The sequence below is a fragment of the Sus scrofa genome, chromosome 15 (assembly GCF_054392235.1).
Source record: "Sus scrofa isolate SSC_HxYL_T2T_F1_AM1 chromosome 15, Sscrofa_HxYL_maternal_Yorkshire_Landrace_v2.0, whole genome shotgun sequence".
Lineage (NCBI taxonomy): Eukaryota > Metazoa > Chordata > Mammalia > Artiodactyla > Suidae > Sus > Sus scrofa.
In genome coordinates this window covers 118333906-118352937 of record NC_139397.1, presented here as the reverse complement: position 1 = coordinate 118352937, position 19032 = coordinate 118333906, and the positions used below count along the sequence as shown (strand labels likewise).

The following is a 19032-nucleotide window of genomic DNA, read 5'->3' as shown; positions in this document are numbered from 1 at the left end:
ACCTGGGATCTGGCTACCCCCCTCCCCGCCCGCCTCACATATTATTCTCAGGTCTTCTCTATATGGTCCTTATGGGCTAGTCTGGGCTTCCTCTCAGCTTGATGGTCTTAAACAGTCTGATTGTTTATAAGACAGCCCAGAGCTCCAACACAAGTGTCCCAAGTGAGGAAGAAGCTAAATCATCCAGTCATGAAAGCCACATAGAATCACCTTCTTCCGCTATCCTGGCCAACCAGTTCCAAAAGCCCACTCAGTTTTTTTGTTTCTTGTTTCTTCTTTTTTTTCTTCTTCTTTTTTTAATGGCTGCATCTGAGGCATATGGAAGTTCCTGGGCTAGGAGTCGGATCGGAGCTGCAGCTGCCAGCCTACACCACAGCCACAGCAATGCCAGATCTGAGCCATGTCTGCAACCTACACTGGTTTGCAGCAACACTGGATTGTTAACCCACTGAGTCACAACGGGAACTCCCCAAAGCCCACTCAGTTTTAAAAGAAGGATCACAGACCCCACCTCTTAATGTAGGAGGTTTTGTTAGAGTTGAAAAATACAATCTAACTCAAAGGATTAAAACAATAAAAACCCAGACTTCTTTCCATCAATTCAGGGTCTTTACTTCCTCAAGTCACTGAGCATTCTTCCTCAAGTCACTGAGCATTGAGGGAAAAAAAAAAAAAAGCAGATTAATGTAACAGTTATAGTACTAAATGAAAACTGATAGCATAAAGAAGTTATGCTTTTTAAATTCCTAAATAAGCTTAATAAGTTGACTTGTCATAGAGCAAGTGATACTCAAATGGACTGTTCTCTTATGTAAACAAATAAGCAAGATTAAAATCAGATAAGTATCTTAAATCTTTTAATTTAGTCCACAATAAATGTTTCTGTTGTTTGGTTTGGGTTTTGCTTTTTGTTTTTTGTTTTTTTTTTGGTTATGACTATGGCATGTGAAACTTCCTCGCCAGGGGTCGAACTCATGCCATAGCAGCAACCCAAGCCGCTGCAGTGACAATGCTGAATTCTTAACCTGCTGCACCACAACAGAACTCCCACAATACATTTTTTTCATATCAGAATTCTCACCTTTAATCTGGCACATGTAGGTTAAATGTATATCTCAAATGGTTGCTATTAGTAGTAGCTGCCCTTCTAATCAATATTGAGACAAATGACAGGCTTAATACACATCTCACTTCACCCACTTAGCTGCTAGCATGTACTCCGTGTATACCTGTGTGTTTTCTATAATTATGCTTGATTCTTCCTCATATTTTCTCAGAACTACCAATTTGACCTGCACATAATTCAGGGTAGGGTGAGCCCCTGAGTCCAATGAAAGTTTGGTTTCAGTCAGCCTTTTGCCCCCACAGAGCATTAGGACTTAGGTAAATATTCTTTTGAGCAATTTTCTCTGCTGAAATCATATCTGGATTTATTAGTGAAGAGAAAAAGAAAAAGGGAATTTTATTTTTACGAGGCATTTGGTTTTTTGGTGTTTTAATCAGAATAGAAAAGTAAGATATTTTTAATTTTTTTTTTTTTTGTCTTTTCTAGGGCCGCTTCCACAGCATATGGAGGTTCCCAGGCTAGGGGTCCAATCAGAGCTATAGCCACTGGCCTACACCAGAGACACAGCAACTCAGGATCCGAGCCGCATCTGTGACCTACACCACAGCTCAGGGCAATGCCAGATCCTTAACCCACTGAGCAAGGCCAGGGATCAAACCCTCAATCTCAGGTTCCTAGTCAGATTCGTTAACCACTGCGCCACGACGACGGGAACTCCTTAATTTATCTTCTGCTTCTAACTTAGAATATTCAGAAAAAATTGTTTCTCACTTTCTTCGGAACTTAAGGTCTCCTCTTGAAGGGGGTAGAGCTAATTATTAACATCTACTCTGCCTGTGGGATTCTTCCCCTGCCCCCTGCTCATTCATAGACCTCTTGGGATGAAGAGAACCATGAAGGTTCAAGCCACGATTACTCTTTAATCAATACCAAATAAAGGAGTTAGTTACCTCTTAGTCAATACCAGAACAAAGGAGTTAAGTTAGTCTCTAAATTACATCAATCTTGGATATTTCTTCACTGCAGCATGAAGGAAGGAGACCATTTCACCACCATGGAAACCAGGAACCCACTCTCTCCTTAGGGAGAGTGTATTTGTTCATCTACATACCATCTTTTATTTTAACAGGTTTGACCAATTTAAGAAAGGTGTGCTAATTTAAGTATCAGTAAAAATTATGATCTGTCTAACCAGATCTTGTTTTCCCAATGATTTTATGAGCTTGTTTGCTTTTTCTAAAGGCAATTATAGAGTTAAAACTAATTTATATATTCAGCATTAGTTAAATGACTACAATCACAATTGGAGCCAATGAAAACATCAAACAAACATTGACAATGTCCATGGACGGATGGGTGGGTAAAGAAAATGTGATACACACACACACACACACACACACACAGTGGAATACTATTCAGCCTTTAAAAAGAAGGAAACCTTGTCGCATGCAACAACATGGATAAACCTTCAGGACATTATGCTAAGGGAAATAAGCCAGCCATGGGACAAATATTGTTCCGCTTCCGTGAGCTACCTTAAAATAGTCAAACTCACAGAAGCAGAGAGTTAAGAATAGTGGTTGCCAAGGACTGGAGGAAAAGGAAATAGGGAGTTACCGTTCAATGGGTATAAAGTTTCAGTTAGGCTAAGTCCTAGAAATCCATTGGGCAACACTGGGCTATAGTTAACAACACCGTAGTGTATGCTTAGAGAGCATAATCTCTTGTTAAATGTTCTTGCAACAATAAAAAAAAAAAGAAAAACATTAAGTTATAGCATTGCTCTTCAATCATCAACTCAATACATTTTTATTGCTAATTAACTTCAAGAAGTGAGCGGGAGAGTGTTAAGGGCCTGTAGACGGGGCAGCATCAGAAATGCCATAACAATGAACCATAAATGTACCTAGTAAGTAGCTTAATCAAATTCTTTTTTTTTTTTGTCTTTTGCTATTTCTTGGGCCACTCTGGCGGCATATGGAGGTTCCCAGGCTAGGGGTCCAATCGGAGCCGTAGCCACCGGCCTACACCAGAGCCACAGCAACGGGGGATCCAAGCCGTGTCTGCAACCTATACCACAGCTCACGACAACGCCGGATCCTTAATCCACTGAGCAAGGGCAGGGACTGAACCCGCAACCTCATGGTTCCTAGTCGGATTCATTAACCACTGCGCCACGACGGGAACTCCTTTTTTTTTTTTTTTTAAACAGGTAACTGAGTATGGAGAGGTTGTATACCACATTCAAACCGAGGCAGCTGCTTTGTATCAGGACTAAGGCTGCCCTCAGTTTCCATGGTACAGTCACCTTTTTGGTCTTTTATGATGCCCATGAGCTGGAGAGGGTTTTAGAGATCCCTCATTTGGCAGATAAAGGAATGGATGCCCAGAGAGGTTACACATGTACCAAAGGACACAGTTTTTCAGTAAAATTAATCTGGTCCTGCTTCCTTAAATGTGGTTAGAAATAGCACTTACTTCTAATTGAAAATAAGATTCCCAAATCATTCTTTGCCCTAGAAGTTGAGAAGACTCACTATACTAGTAGAGGTATGGCTCAGCTTGCCAAGGAAATTCTGGAGTCTGCATTTTACTTCACTAATAAATAGTGATCCTCCAACTTTTTATTAATTCTTTCCAATAAACATAAAAATCTCGGTGTTTCCACTGTGGCGCAGTGGGATCGGTGGCATCTCTGTAGCACCAGGATGCAGGTTCACTGAATCCCACTTCATACAGTGAGTTCAAAGGATCTGGAGTGACTGGCATAGGTTGCAGCTGTGGCTTGGATCTGATCCCTGCCCCAGGAACTCCATATGCCTTAGTGTGACCAAAACAGACAAACAAACAAAAAAAACCCCTCATGTTTTTCTCTTATATGCTTGACTTCCAAAATAGATATTTCTGTTTCTTTTTTAAATATAAAATTTTGTCACACTCTCAAATATTGTGGTGGCCATGGCAATCTCCCACTGCGGAAAGTGGAATTGACTGACAGTTCAGCTACCATCCCTCTGCCCGCAAGCCATGGTCCCTGCAGGATGCACCAACTCAGTGGCTCAGGTGGTGGAGTGCTAGTGAAAGCTCATTTCTGAGGGATATGGGAGTCCCCCAGCAGTGAACTGAGGACTCCCCCTCCACCACCACAAACTTTCTTAGAACTGCACTGCAAGGGGAGACTCTTCCTATCCAATTTTCTTGTCTTCTTTTAAAGACGGCAGACCTGCTGGGCAGACTGTAGCTTCTCCCTGCCCACATGTATTTCCTCCCCTTTCTCTCTCTCTCTCTTTTGTCTTTCTGTCTTTTTAGTGCTGCACTTGAGGCATATGGAGGTTCCCAGGCTAGGAGTCTAATCGGAGCTGTAGCCACCGGCCTATGCCAGAGCCACAGCAGCTCGGGATCTGAGCTGTGTCTGCGACCTACACCACAGCTCACGGCAACGCCAGATCCTTAACCCACAGAGTGAGGCCAGAGATCGAACCCGCAAACTCATGGTTCCTAGTCTAATTCATTAACCACCGTGCCACGACAGGAATTCCCCCTTTCTCTTTTTATGAGCCCCTGCCTCCCCTGCTTCCCACCCCCAAGAAATCTCTTGCTCATCTAAGCCCATCTTGGCCTCTGCTCTTGCAGGACTCAAATGAACATAAATATGCTTTTTCTAATTACTCCTGTCTTTTCCCTACTAACATTCTGATGCTTGCTCCAGCACAGACAGGCATGTTCCACTTCCTGCTCCATTCCTCCCACCAGCTGAGAATCACTATGATAGAATCTGGCGCAGTTATTTAATTAAATATTGGTTAACAAATATTTGGGGGCATAAAGTCCATGGTATCATTATTATAGGAGCTACTGAGTACATAAATAAATTAAAAGTCCATCTGTGTTTATAAGGAACTTGTAGTCAAGTTGTGGAGGAATCACAGAGAAAAAGTGCTTTTGATAATTATAATAATGCAAGCAGAATATATATATATATGCTTTCATGGCACATGGAACACCCATGGCACACGGAAGTTCTCAGACCAGGGATTGAATCCAAGCTGCATCTGTGACCTATGCTGCAGCAATGCCTGATCCTTTAATCCACTGCACCGAGCTGAGGATGGGACCTATACCTCCAGAGCAACCAGACAACTGGATTCTTAACCCACCATACCACAGTGGGAATTCTATGCAGCATACTGGTTTTTTTTTTGCCTTTTCTAGGGCCACTCCTGCGGCATATGGAGGTTCCCAGGCTAGGGGTCTAATTGGAGCTGTAGCCACCGGCCTACTACACCAGAGCCACGGCAACCTAGGATCCGAGCCGCATCTGCAACCTACACCACAGCTCACAGCAACGCTGGATCCTTAACCCGCTGAGCAAGGCCAGGGATCGAACCTGCAACCTCATGGTTCCTAGTTGGATTCATTAACCACTGCGCCACGACGGGAACTCCATGCAGTATACTTTTAAGTGCTGACTCAATCTACCTCCCTACCTATCTAATCTACCCTGACAGGTTTTTTTTAATGCTCAAGGTCAGATGAGAAGAAACCATTGCAGCCTTATCATTTTTTTTTTTAAATCTGTAAAAACTTGATCATTTACTATGAAGGATCACCGTGCAAAATAACTAGAATCTTAGTAAAGTACCCATAAATTCCAAGAGATTGCCAGTAGAGGTAACTTTTTCCCTTCCGCCAAAGGCTTTACTTTCGACATGCTCTTGTATTGTTTAGCATTAAGCATCTATCTTGTATATACCTCTCAGCCATAATGTAAAAGGGGCTATGATGAAAGGCTGGAAGGAGGGGGAGCGGGAGGAGCAGGACAGAAACACTGAATTCCAATTGTGTAGCTTGGAAAAAAGCAATGTGATGCTAATCCTGCAATAGTAAATTTCTTCTTATCCCCAGAAACTGATGCTGACATTTCCATTTATTCATTCAGTTCCTTTAGACTCCTTGTCAAATCTCATCTAGTTGCCAAGCAACAATAACAGCAGTTCTGTACATAACGCATTAGGCAACAACTACTGTTTCTCCTTGCTTTGAAAGGGAAATTTAATGACCTTTTCCTATGAGAAAATGATAACAAGAACCTATCCATGGTGAAACCTAAAAGCTATGTTCATGGTTTGTGGTTTTGCCGTTTAAATCCAAGGAGTGGGCTAAACTGACCTAAATGCTCTTACCAAATGATGTAATTAAGATTTCCTCCAAAGCTTTCATGGTTTGGACTTTAAAAACAACTGCATATCTTTAAAACTTGTCCCACATGCCATGAAATGAGTTCTCTATTAAATGGAGTCAATACTTTAAAGATGTCTGGTGACGGGTTTCTTCTGTACTTTCTCTGACGCTGTTAAAACCTTTTAAATCAAACTCTTGGGTTTTTCTAACAATACTCCACCCACCCCCCCACAACCTGTGGAAAGATTTCTATTTCAGTACTTTGTAAAACATAGATCAAGACAATTAGAGGAAAATAAAGGAATACAATGGGACATCTGCCCACCTAACAGGCTCTAGACACAGAGTCTAGGGCAGTCACCGGCAGAAACGTTGAGATGACGCCTCTCTGTTCCCCACTGTGGACAAGAGGCTGTTCTTTCTCTTGTCTGTTTCGTCTCCTTCATTTTAATGAGTGTATTTGATCACTGTTTACAATCCAATTTACCTCTCTAACTTTAACAGCTCGAAAAGCTATTCCCAGTTAAGTGGCACATCTCAGCAAGGATATTATAGACTAAGTAATTCCCCATTTCCATATCATCATATTTTCTAGTCTCACTTATTTTTTTGTGAGGCTCAGCAAGAGCTATAAAAGTTTGAAAAAGTTAAGTCCAGTTTTATGTTCTTTGCCTCATCTGGGCTTTTTATCGTGTTTTCTTTCTAATCGCAGTTGTCTATATTTTGAGTTCCAAACAAAAACATCAACTAGAGCTCCTTTTTTATTTTTTAACAATAAAATATACAAATAAGCTCCCCCAGATCCTTTATAGTTTATATGATGAAGAGCTCATAAGGCAGCTCTACACTTATTATTGTATTTGATGACTTAGGTCGGGTTTATTTTCATCTCCAATCTACAGGTTAGGAATCCGAGGCCCAGAAAAGTTAAGGGACTTGCTCCAGGCTGCTCAGCAGATAATCAGGGAGCTAACAATCTCTGCTTCTGTCTCCAAACCAAGCTGCTTCCACGACTTTACCTTGCTGGAGATCACTCACCAAGCACACGTACTTCCCGAAGGTTGGCTTAAGGATCATTTTTTGTTGAAATTAGTTATCAGGCCATAACTGGACACTCACCAAATGTTATTCTGTAGTTCCATCTGTAATCCCATTTTACAAACAAGGATCCCCTTGTTTTTCCATCACCAAATTGTACTGCTAAATTGTATTCTATTTAAGCTGATTTATCACAATGCGTGAAAATAGCTGACTAAAATGTTATTTCGTCGATGCCAGTTCCAATAATCCTTTCTTATTCAGCTGAGAATTGCATCCAAAATTTTATAAATCAACTTAGCGTGGTACCCTAGTGCTTCACATGAGAAATAATGTAATAATCACTATGGAGCCCTGTCTTTAACTCATCTGTGAGTTTCTAGTGTTAAATTTCTTTAAAAAACACATCACTTAGAAAAGAGCTGTAAAACATGAACTGGCCCTAAGTATAAGATCCCAGATTAGCCTAGAGATTTTGTTCTGGTATCTTTCCTTAACAAAGTGAGATATGGAGATTTTTTTGGGGGGGGGTACTGTGGGCTATGTCTGGTTAATCACCAAAGGACCTCATTTGTTATTGGTGAAACCCACCTGAGACCACCTGTATTTGCCAACCATCTCATAAAGCTGCTGCTTCTTAACCCTAGGTAGTCAACCTAAGCTTGTTTTAGAAGCAATTTAAAACATGCTTTATTTAATAGAAAAGAGAGTACTAAAATGAGATGACATTTCCATTAACCTACATTTCAGTTTTCAAGAAGGCTTGAGGTTTTGCAAAATATCGTGAATGGAAAATGTAGCCTCTAAAGAATGCAACAATTCAAGCAGGCATGTTCATTCATTCGTTATCCATTTATTTACCCAATTCAAATTGGGGATCAACTATGTGTCAAACTCAGGAATATGAAGAAGAGAAAGGCCCAGACCCTGCCCCCAAGGAGCACACAGTCTCACTTGGGGAGACAGATAATTAACCATCACAGCACAGGGGGCAGGAGCCTGTGAACACCACGGAAGCACTAAGGAGAAGGGAGGAAGGGCAAACAATTCAGGAGGGGCAGGGAGGTGGGGAAAGGAGGCTTCCGAAGGGGTTCCTGAAAGAGAGGTGAGTGAGGGTCAGGTGCCTCCGGAGGATGTCCCAGAGAGAGGAAAGGACCTAGCAAAGGACTGAGGCAGAAGCATTCCTGGTCAGGATAGCTGCGTTGAAGGGGGAGGGTGGAGAAGGGGCGCCCGATAAAGGTGGAAAACTAGATGGGGTCAGATCACACAGAGGATGGGTGTCTCACCAAGGAGATTAAACTCGGACTTCAAGGATGTTTCCATTAAACATCCAGTTTAAAGCCTTCCAGTTCTAATCCAATAATACGAAGATATTTTAAAATAAAACCGTCATAAAGAGTGTTGATTGTAAATTAAAGTTTAAAGCCTTCCAGTTCTAATCCAATAATACAAAGATATTTTAAAATAAAACTGCCATAAAGAGTGTTGATTGTAAATTTCGCCATAAAGAGTGTTGATTGTAAACTTAAGGTCTTTGATATTAGACCTAAGTTCTGTCTGTGGACTAAAAGCCCCATGAGGACAGAAATGATTTCCTCAGCAAAGTGCCACCTCCTTTCCAATTCATCCAATAGGAGACCCACTAGAGATGACCGATGAACTCACTGCACTGCAAGGCTTTCACCAAGTATTTCGTTTCCCACAGTGCTTGACTGGATATTGTGTAAAAACACCACATAGATCTGTTCTCACATCTCTAAAAGCTTATAATTCATAATTTGACAGAACAGTTGTTATTATTCTTAATCTTCCTAACTGAAATGTCACTGCTGTGTGACAGATTGGGAAACAAACTAATCATAAAAAGGCCATAAAACCCTAATAACCCAAGGAAATAAAAGTACGAAAATAAATCAATGTAAAATTACAAATGATCAGAATTTTCGGTTGTTTATTATGATGTATTTTATTGAGCTGAGAAATATATTAACCTTTTGATATGGGAAGATGGAATTTACTAACTGAGTTAGGGGAGCTCTACTCTCATTGTCATGCAGATTAATAATATTTACAACTTAAACAGCACCCTCTTTCAAAATAATGCCAACACTTTGATAAGTTACTGAAGTGCAGTGGCAAAAACACCATCTACTGTTAATCTTCATATGATATGTGACATTGGCGATGACAAGAGAATGAATGCGGCGCCGAAGCGTTCATACTGAACCTCTGGTCTGAGTGCTGCTGATGGACCAGCCTCCTTCCCCATTTTGGCTCGATGCCACCTCTGTTTTGAATAAGACACTCTAATTGCTGAACCTACCAGGTTAGTCTATCCACTGGGCATGTTTTGCAGGGAGTCAATTATTATGACTCTGATTCTTTAAAGTGCTTTTCCTTACCATATCCCAACTTTTGGAGCTGCCCAAACCATCCATCAGCAGACATTTAGAAAGGGGCCCATTTTTGGTCAGCGCTGTGGTGCCAGACCCAGCTTCTCAATCTGGGGAACACACAGTCTTGCCTGAGTTCATGACTATGAGTCACAAAGAATATGAAGTCACAAAATAAAAGAGCAAAGCTTTCTGCTACTCTTTGCTTAAACGGTCAATAAGTGAAAACAGTGTTATATTTAAGGAATACATGGAATAGATTATGGAACACAATGGATAAAGATTTTGCATCGACTTTTAAGATAACCCCATAAGACTCCAAAGCAATTGTATGTGGAAGTTGGTTTTTTTGTTTGTTTGTTTGTTTGTTTTTGTCTTTTTGCCATTTCTTGGGCCGCTCCCGCAGCATATGGAGGTTCCCAGGCTAGGGGTCGAATCGGAGCTATAGCTGCCAGCCTACGCCAGAGCCACAGCAGCACAGGATCCGAGCCTCGTCTGTGACCTACACCACAGCTCATGGCAATGCCGGATCCTTAACCCACTGAGCAAGGCCAGGGATCGAACCCGCAACCTCATGGTTCCTAGTCGGATTCGTTAACCACTGCGCCATGACAGGAACTCCTGGAAGTTGGTTTTGACCATGTCCTCAGAGACCTGAGTTAGTAAGTCTGTTCTTTTGTGCCCCGGGGTTATTTTGGTGGAAAACTCTAAGGAAACGGTAATGAAGTAGAGAGAGCCAGGCTTTAGAAACAGAGCTGAATTCGAACCCCTGCTCCCTGAGAGTCTGACTTTGACCAAATCACTTGACCTCAAGTCTCTGTGTCCTCACCAAACAGAAGAGTTACTTAATATAAAAATCTATAAAATACGTCGCACTGTGGCGGACAAAGCTGGCAGAGATTTTAAAAATACGTCATACCAAGGCAGGCTCCTGTTTAACATCTTCCAACAGCTACTTCTGCCCTTTGAATAAAATCCTACATGGCTCTATCTCAGATTCGAAACTTTTGGAGCACAGATTACCACCGGCCACCCCCCCCCCACCTCCCACCCCCGCCCCCCGCCTCAGCAGTCTGGGTCCTTCTCAGAATAATTTTTAAATAAAATAATATGATTACAGAGGAAACCACTCATATTGAAATAACATTAAAACTGTAATATGCTTCTCTATCAACATCGAATAGCACAATATAGTGGCAGGTTCTATAACTACAGTAATTTTGAAATGGTGATGAACAAACAGCATTCCAGGATGTCTGCCACAAATGTAATTTGATATGAAGACATCTGTGATTTCTCGTTGTGAAAGTCGCAGGTACTTCTGCTACTCCCGTGGGTTGTTTCTTTTCCCCCTGCCTATATTCATGATTGAAGGAAATGCTAAATTTGATTTAGATGCGATCAAGATGAAAATGCATTTTTTTTTTCTCATCCAAGTGTGTGGAGCCCTGGCTTGGATCCTGGGCAAGTCCAGGAAGGCAGGTGAAGAGCCACTGTTCTATAGACACCGGCCACACTCTCTGACCTCATTTCCCAACAGCATCCCTCTGCCTACTACACTCTGGCCCTACTGACCACTTGCTTTGACCACATTGAACTTGAATCCACCACAGACATCTGCTCTTGCTTTTCTATCTGGAACACTCCGCCCTTGGGTATTTGCAGGGTGTTTCTCTTCTGTTTTCTTTATCTCAGTTCATATATCACCTCCTCTGAGAGGGCTGCCCTGACTGACTCCACCTCTCCCCACCACCCTGCTGTCTTTTCCTCGTCCTAGTTATCACGATCTGAAATGAGAGTGTGTTCATGGATATGTTCTTGTGTTTACTGTTTCCCTGCCCTAAAAATCGAGCTCCATGGGAGCAAGAACCTCATCTACCTGTTTAGCGCCATACCCCCAGCATCCTGAACAGTGTCTAGGACAAAGCAGGGGTCTGATAAATCTTTGCTAAATAAAGAGAAATGACTAAGGATTCCAGCAGTGTTACTTCTCTCATCCTCCACCCAGTATTTTAGCTACTGTAGAGGGACAGAAAGAGATGAAAGACAAATCCCAGTCCTCGAGTAGCTGACAACCTCGTGGCGGTGGGAGGTGGCCCTGTGGAAGGCTGCAGTGAGTTCCAGTTGAGATTCTCCCACTTGCTGTGCAACCATGGACATATCTCTTCTAGGGCCTCAGTTCCCCTGGTGCCAGATGAATGGTTTGGACAAATTTATCTCCATGGTCTCACATGATCTATGGTTTATGATCACTCTCAGCTAACAGGGAGAGGCAGCATATATGGCAGGTGGGGGGTTGTGACTCTAAGTGGAGGAAATTCACGGAGGAAATGACTGGGAAGGGCTCCGACATGTAACCAGCCTCCAACAAATAAGGAGGAGGGGGTTTTTTTGGAGTCATGAGCTCTCAGTAAAATGGGAACAACTTCATGGGGTTATAGTCAACAGCAAATGAGAAAATGAATGTAATATGCTTAATACATATTCAGGAAATGCTACTTAAGATTCTATGGGATGGTTTTCTAGTGGGTCAGACTTATTGTGTATCCCCCCACCCCCAAACCTTTTTTCCCCTCTTCCATTATAATTGGATTTTCACCATCTAGAGATGACATTATCCAATTTGGAGTTTCTGCAAGCCAGTATGTAACTATATCTTACCTTTTCCTTGACATTCACATGAGTATTGAGTTCAGCCATCTTGCTTCTAGTAGAATAAGCCCTACCAAAAAGGAAAAAAAAAAAGATTCACTTTAGAGTTTTAAAATTGATTTCTCAATGTGTTATTTTTGTGCTCTCTTCCAATAGAGTAAATAATTTCATTCAGCCATAATCATAAATACCATTTTAGAACATAAAAAAGAAAACATTCAAGCTAAGCACTTGTCTTAGATATGTTCTAAAAGCATGTTAGGATAACCCCAGACAATGCAAAATCTTTTATTCATACTGCACTGACATGGAAAATGACAAAGCCAGATAGGTATGCACCCAAACTGTCTTTCTTAGGATGTAAAAGAAAAGTGGTCAAAAACAGCGAGAGGAGGAAAAGTGTCCTATTTTAACAAATATTGTCGTCATCATCTTTACTGTCCCAGCGCTTTCATTAGTCTCTAGTCAAAATTACAGACACTGATTGGGTCTTTCCTGCATGTTATGTCACTACACCAAAGTACTCCAGGAAGAAACAGGAGATTAAAACATAAGACACCCATAACATAACAGTTTTAAACTTGCATTTTCATTTAATCATTATATGACCATTCTTCTAGATCAACACATATACACCTTTAGCATATTTTAATGACCATACATTCATGATCTCTAGTCTCAAATGCACTTTTAAAACTTTCCATAATCCTTCTGTTTCCCTTAAGTCTTTCAGTTTTCGGCCCTTGGTGTTCAATGTTTTTTGAGAAATGGCCCACAATGAGAAGATCTGCATTCTTTTTTTTTTTTTTTTTTTTTTTTTTTTTTCCTTTACTGCCATGCCTAGGGCATATGGAAATTCCTGGGCTAGGAATCAAATCAGAGCTGCAGCTGCAGGCCTACACCACAGCCACAGCAACATCAGATCCTGGCCACATCTGTGACCTACTCCACAGCTTGTGACAACCCCAGATCCTTAACTCACTGAGAGAGGCCGAACTCAAGGATCAAAGCCACATCTTCAGGGACACTATGTCAGGTTCTTAGCCCAATGAACCACAATAGGAACTCTGAGATCTGTATTCTCAATAGCAAGTTGTGGTGTGTTCCTTCTCATCTGGTCTGAATCTTTTTACCATTATTATAGAGGGTAACTCAAGTCTTTAATAATTTTAATCTCTTTTTGAACTTGAGCATAAATGACTTATAATGGGTGAAGAGATTGGTTCAGAAATTAGCAGCTAGACAGATTAAGATATCAATATATTATCTATTTGCATGTTTAATGCTTTTTGTCAATCAAGAAATTTGAAATTCTTTCTTATATCCTTTTTGATTTTTACTACAACAAGTATATTTCAAATTGATACATTTCAGGGATAACTTGCAAAAATTCTCTGATTTCTTCCCACTGTTTTCTTTTAAACCTAGGTTTTAAATAAAGCATAGATTCAGATCCATTATCTTGTGCTGATATAGAATAAAAGCTTGACAATATGTAATTTTAACTCTATTACCACTCAAGTAAGAATCCATATACTATTATCTATTATTAAATATCAGAAAGAGTAAGCTTTTATTTTTACAAGTTTCCAGATGATACTGCCACTGCCACATGCATGTGGGCATGGCAGCAGGGGAGATGGTGCATACTCAGTCCCGCCCATATGCTTAGACTTTGCAAAGAGTGCCCATCTCACTGTGTACACCTCCTTTTTTTTTTTTTTTTTTTTTTTTTTTTTTGCTTTTTTAGGGCCACACCATAAAAAATATGGAGGTTTTATATGGAGGTTTATATGGAGGTTCCCAGGCTAAGGGTCAAGTCAGACTTGTAGCTGCTGGCCTATGCCACAGTCACAGCAACGTCAGATCTGAACTGCAGCTCATGGCAATGCTGGATCCTTAACCCACTGATCGAGGCCAGGGATCGAACCTGTGTCCTCATGGATGCTACTCATTCATTTCTGCTGAGCCACGATGGGAACTCCCGTACCCCTCCCATTTATTTATTTTTATTTTTTATTTATTTATTTTTTTGTCTTTTTGCCATTTCTTGGGCCGCTCCCACGGCACATGGAGATTCCAGAGGCCTACTCCAGAGCCACAGCCGCGTCTGCAACCTATACCACAGCTCACGGCAACGCCAGATCGTTAACCCACTGAGCAAGGGTAGGGACCGAACCCACAACCTCATGGTTCCTAGTCAGATTCGTTAACCACTGCGCCACGATGGGAACTCCTCCTGTACCCCTCCCATTTAAATAACTTTTCTAAATGGCAAATTCTGTATCCTCTGCCCTGGCATATGGGAGAAAGTAAATACTGCTAGCCGGCAAATAATACCTGAATCTCATTCTCATTTATTCTGGTTACTAATAAAAGACAATAGGATTATTTTCTGATTAACCATAACAGTGAATAGAGACGGTATATGAGATACAAGCACAAATAATCAGGTGCTTTGTTCATAAGCCAGAGATGAAAAGTGAAACCTTGGATCAGACCATCACGAAGATGGTCTACAATCATGATATTTGAAGACATTTGAATGGTCGATTTTCTTATTCAAATGAAAGTCCTGGCGTTATGTGAACGTAAACTGAATATACATGGATTTTCCTGCATGTGATAGTGTAGGTATGTGTGTGAGAGAATGAGGGCAGAGAAGGGAGAGAAAGAGATACAGGCTGTACCGACGGAGACAGTACCGAAGGAGACAGCTGGACTTGGGCTACTTGTTAGGATGGTTCTGGGAGCCACAATTCTTTTCATTACACTAGATGAGCTAAGTCTTCCAGACACAGCTATGCTTGCCACTATAGATGTGTAAAATCTGATAGGAAAAGCGTTTTGTTTTTGTTTTGCTTTGATGTCTAGGATTTGGGCGTGTAGCGTTTTCTAAAGCTGAAGTGTTATAATCCACACAGGAAATGAAAAAGGAATTCCATCGAGGACAGAAAATTTCTGAGATCTGAGAAAGTGGCAGTACTGAAGGGTGGGTTATATTCATAGGAATATATATATATATATATATTCATAGGAAGATGCATATATGTATTCCTTGGCAATTCCTTTTTTCATTGACTCATTATCTAAGTAAAGGAAGACTCTTCTTTGGTGGTGATGCTAGCTAAGATGAATTACAATATTACTGAAGTTCCTGTTGTGGCTGAGTGGGTATTTAGGACCCAACAATATCTCTGTGAGGATGCAATTTTGATCTTGGCCCTGCTCAGTTGGTTAATGATCTCAGATGCAGCTCTGATTTGGCCGCTGGCCCAGGGAACTTCCCTATGCCACAGGTGTGGCTGTAAAAAGAAAAAAAACCCTACAATATTATTTATTTTTTGAAAGTAAAAGCCTGGCTATGAGGGTAGTATAGGGCTATTATAGGTTTCTCAGATGGGAAGATATAAAAATAATTCTTTGTCCATTTTACTCTTAAATCTTTTTCCTATGTGGATGGCTGCCTCTACAGGTGCTCCCTTCCAGGTGGATTCCACTGCCTTTGCCTGGACTTTCTGCTGGCTGGTGTATAACAGAATGATTGGGAAATGAGCTATGGATCCAGTTAACTAGATGAAAGTGTCCAATCTAAATAGAACAGAAATATAGCTTGCCTTAAAAAATTAAGAGTTTGGCTAGATAGTCAAATGGGGTTCTACTGATAAGGACAAACACTCTGGCCATGTTCGCCTTCAGCACGGCAAAGGTCCTTGCTGAGTGTCTGCACCTCAGATTGGCAATAGCCCTTCCAGGATATTCAGAAGCACACCTCGCCCAGCCTGGCACGACATGCCCATTACCTTTCCTCTTTCTCCCTGCCCCTGTGAAAACGAGGCTGGGATGTGCCTCTATTCTTTGGGATTCTGTTCTCTGCTTTGAACCATATCCGAACAGCCAGATCTGCTTAATCTGAAACTTGTTCAATTTAATGATGGAACTTTCCCTTCTACCTGGACAGTCATATCTACTTAATCTCAACCCCCCCCCCCTTTCTTTTTGCTTTTTAGGGCCACGCATGCAGCATATGGAAGTTTCCAGGCTAGGGGTCGAATTGCCAGCCTATGCCACAGCCACAGCAATGTGGGATCCGCGATTGCGACCTATACCACAGCTCACGGCAACGCTGGATTCTTAACCCATTGAGCAAGGCCAGGGATGGAACCTGCATCCTCATGGATACTAGTCGGATTTGTTTCCACTGTGCCACAATGGGAACTCCCCACTTAACCTCAATCTTAATTGTTTAACTTAAATAGTAAATGAGCTTTTCCTCCAGGAAACAATATATCATCACCTTCTCCCAAATGACAGGCCCAGAGTTCGGCAACTTGAAACTCCATCCCTCATAGCTGCAGAGCCTGTGGGTTAACCTGAGACGCCTCTGATGCTGTGGATGAGCGAGCAACAGATGCTTGGGGCCAAGAAGACCTCCTATTTCCCTCTCATCAGGCTCGGTCACCCCATTTGTCAGTCTATCACTACTGGACATGAGTGATGCTCATATCCAAACACAGCTTGATCTCAAGAGATTTAAATCCGTGAGGAAGGTATAGCGATCTCTGATTTCTTGGCAAGGAACCTGATTTCTGATTCCTATTATCACTTATGATTGTTCTTGGAACAGACCAGTTACTGAGTCCCAACTATTCATGTTCCATGCATATCAAAGAATCAATAAAAAAGGAAGATACCAGAAAAACAAGTCCGGATACTGGCGAAATATGTCAATAGCTTAGTGTCGTTTGAAATCCCCCCACCCCATAATTATACTTGGGTTTTCAATAATAACATTCCAAATACACATATATATCATTTAAATTTTATATATATATATCCTAGAGAAAAATAAAGATCAAGGAAATTGTTGACTGAAATTTTATTTATGATATCTCCAGATTAATCTCTCACTTCATTCTAGATATATATATTCTATAGTCAAAAACTTATTAGGAAAGATATCAGTCCTCGAGAAAAGAATTTCACCATTTATCACCAATACATCAACTATACTCTTCTCCAGTGTAAAATTAATAATCTACAACTCTAGTTACCACCAATCATTTCACATGCAAAGCTATACTTAATATGCATTAATGCTAGTCAGAAAATCTATTAGTTTGTAAAAAAGAAATATTCTTTATGAAAAATAAACCTGAATGCTACAAATTCTGGCAAATATGTTTGTTTCAGCATTTCTAATTAACACAATTCAAGGAAGTTTAATATATATGACAATTTGATCAACTACCCAAATCAAGAGTTTAAAAGAGAGATGAATATATATACATATATTTATATTTCTCATGCAACCAAATAAATTATAAAAAGTTAACACAGTGTAGTGAAATGCCAAATGCCTTTCTGACTTCACTTCTCCATCTTCCTTCCTGTTTCATTGTGCAGCAATAAAGTTTCACTTTTGTTTCTCTGAAACCTACTACTGCTCCTAGACTTCCCTATTCTCAGGTAGTAGATCACTTTTCTTCTCTTGGGATTAAGAGAACCAGAGGAAATAACATAAGAAAAAAAAGTTAAATAATGATTTTAATGATTTTTTTCAAGGTCCCTTATGCACAGTTCTCCCAGGGTTTATAAAGACATAAAAATAGAGAAGGCGAGTTGGTATTGGGGGCCGGGGGGAGGTCTGAAAAAAGCAACTATCTCAGGTCATTTTCTTGCAAACCCAGATTTGAATGTGACTGGTCTAAACTGGAATGTCCTGGGAGTATAAAACACACCCTGGATTTCAAAGCTTGCTACACACACACACACACACACACACACACAATAAATAAAGGAAGGTAAACTCATTAAGGAATATCTCAATACCTTTTATATCAATTGTATGTTGAAATGATAATCTTTGACATGCTGAGTTAAAGAAAATATAACATTAAAATTAACTTCATCTTTTTTTTTTTTGCTTTTTAGGGCCACACCCACGGCACATGGAGGTTCTCAAGCTAGGGGGCAAATCGGTGCCAGCCTATGCCACAGCCACAGCAATGTGGGATCCTACACCACAGCTCACAGCAATGCTGGATCCTTAACCCACTGAGCAAGGCCAGAGATGGAACTCGCATCCTCATGGATACTAATAGGATTCGTTTCCGCTGCACCACAACGGGAACTCTGGCTTCATCCATTTCTTTTTACTTTTTTAATGTGACTACTAGAAAAATTTAATTGCCTTACATGATACTAGAAAGGGTTATCCCGGAGCAGTAGCTATTAAAGTGGGATTCCCAGAGGAGCAGCAGCAGCATCTGGAAACTTGTCAGAAATGTAACTTCTTTGGACTCACTCAGAAGCTCTGAGAGGAAGCACAGCAATCACTGTTCTAACCTGCCTTCCAGGGCATTCAGACACAGGCAGCCCAAACTGTGAGAACCCCTGCTTTGGCGTCTTCAGCCTGGGAATATTAAGAAAGGGCCTTTTCCTTGGTCCCAAGCACTGCACACAACAAATAGAGTCCCCAGAAGCCTAGATAGAGAAATGGGGGCTGGTCTCCTACAAATTACCTTGTTAAGGAATGGCCTTTTCACCAACATAATAATAATTAGCACGCTTATGGAGCACTCAGAACGCAGCAGGCACTCTGCTAAGTGTTTAACACATATTATCCAGTTAACCCTCATACACCCATAGAGCAGAAAGTTCAATTATCCCCATTTCATACGCATGAAAGCTGAGGCACAG

General features: G+C 41.0%; 1 protein-coding gene and 1 long non-coding RNA gene across 16 annotated transcripts in view; one reads left to right on the top strand and one right to left on the bottom strand.

Annotated features, from left to right (window-relative positions):
• Window positions 1-19032, bottom strand: part of SPATS2L (spermatogenesis associated serine rich 2 like) — a 181059-nt gene that overhangs the window by 83894 nt on the left and 78133 nt on the right. For all 15 annotated transcript variants that reach the window (NM_001177916.1, XM_084998081.1, XM_084998085.1 and 12 more), the window contains 1 exon segment: window positions 12340-12400. In NM_001177916.1, the coding sequence (NP_001171387.1) occupies window positions 12340-12378 (39 nt within the window). In that variant the 5' untranslated portion in view covers window positions 12379-12400.
• LOC146396078 (uncharacterized) overlaps window positions 1-19032 on the top strand; it is a 1511729-nt gene that overhangs the window by 1445207 nt on the left and 47490 nt on the right. The window lies entirely within an intron of this gene.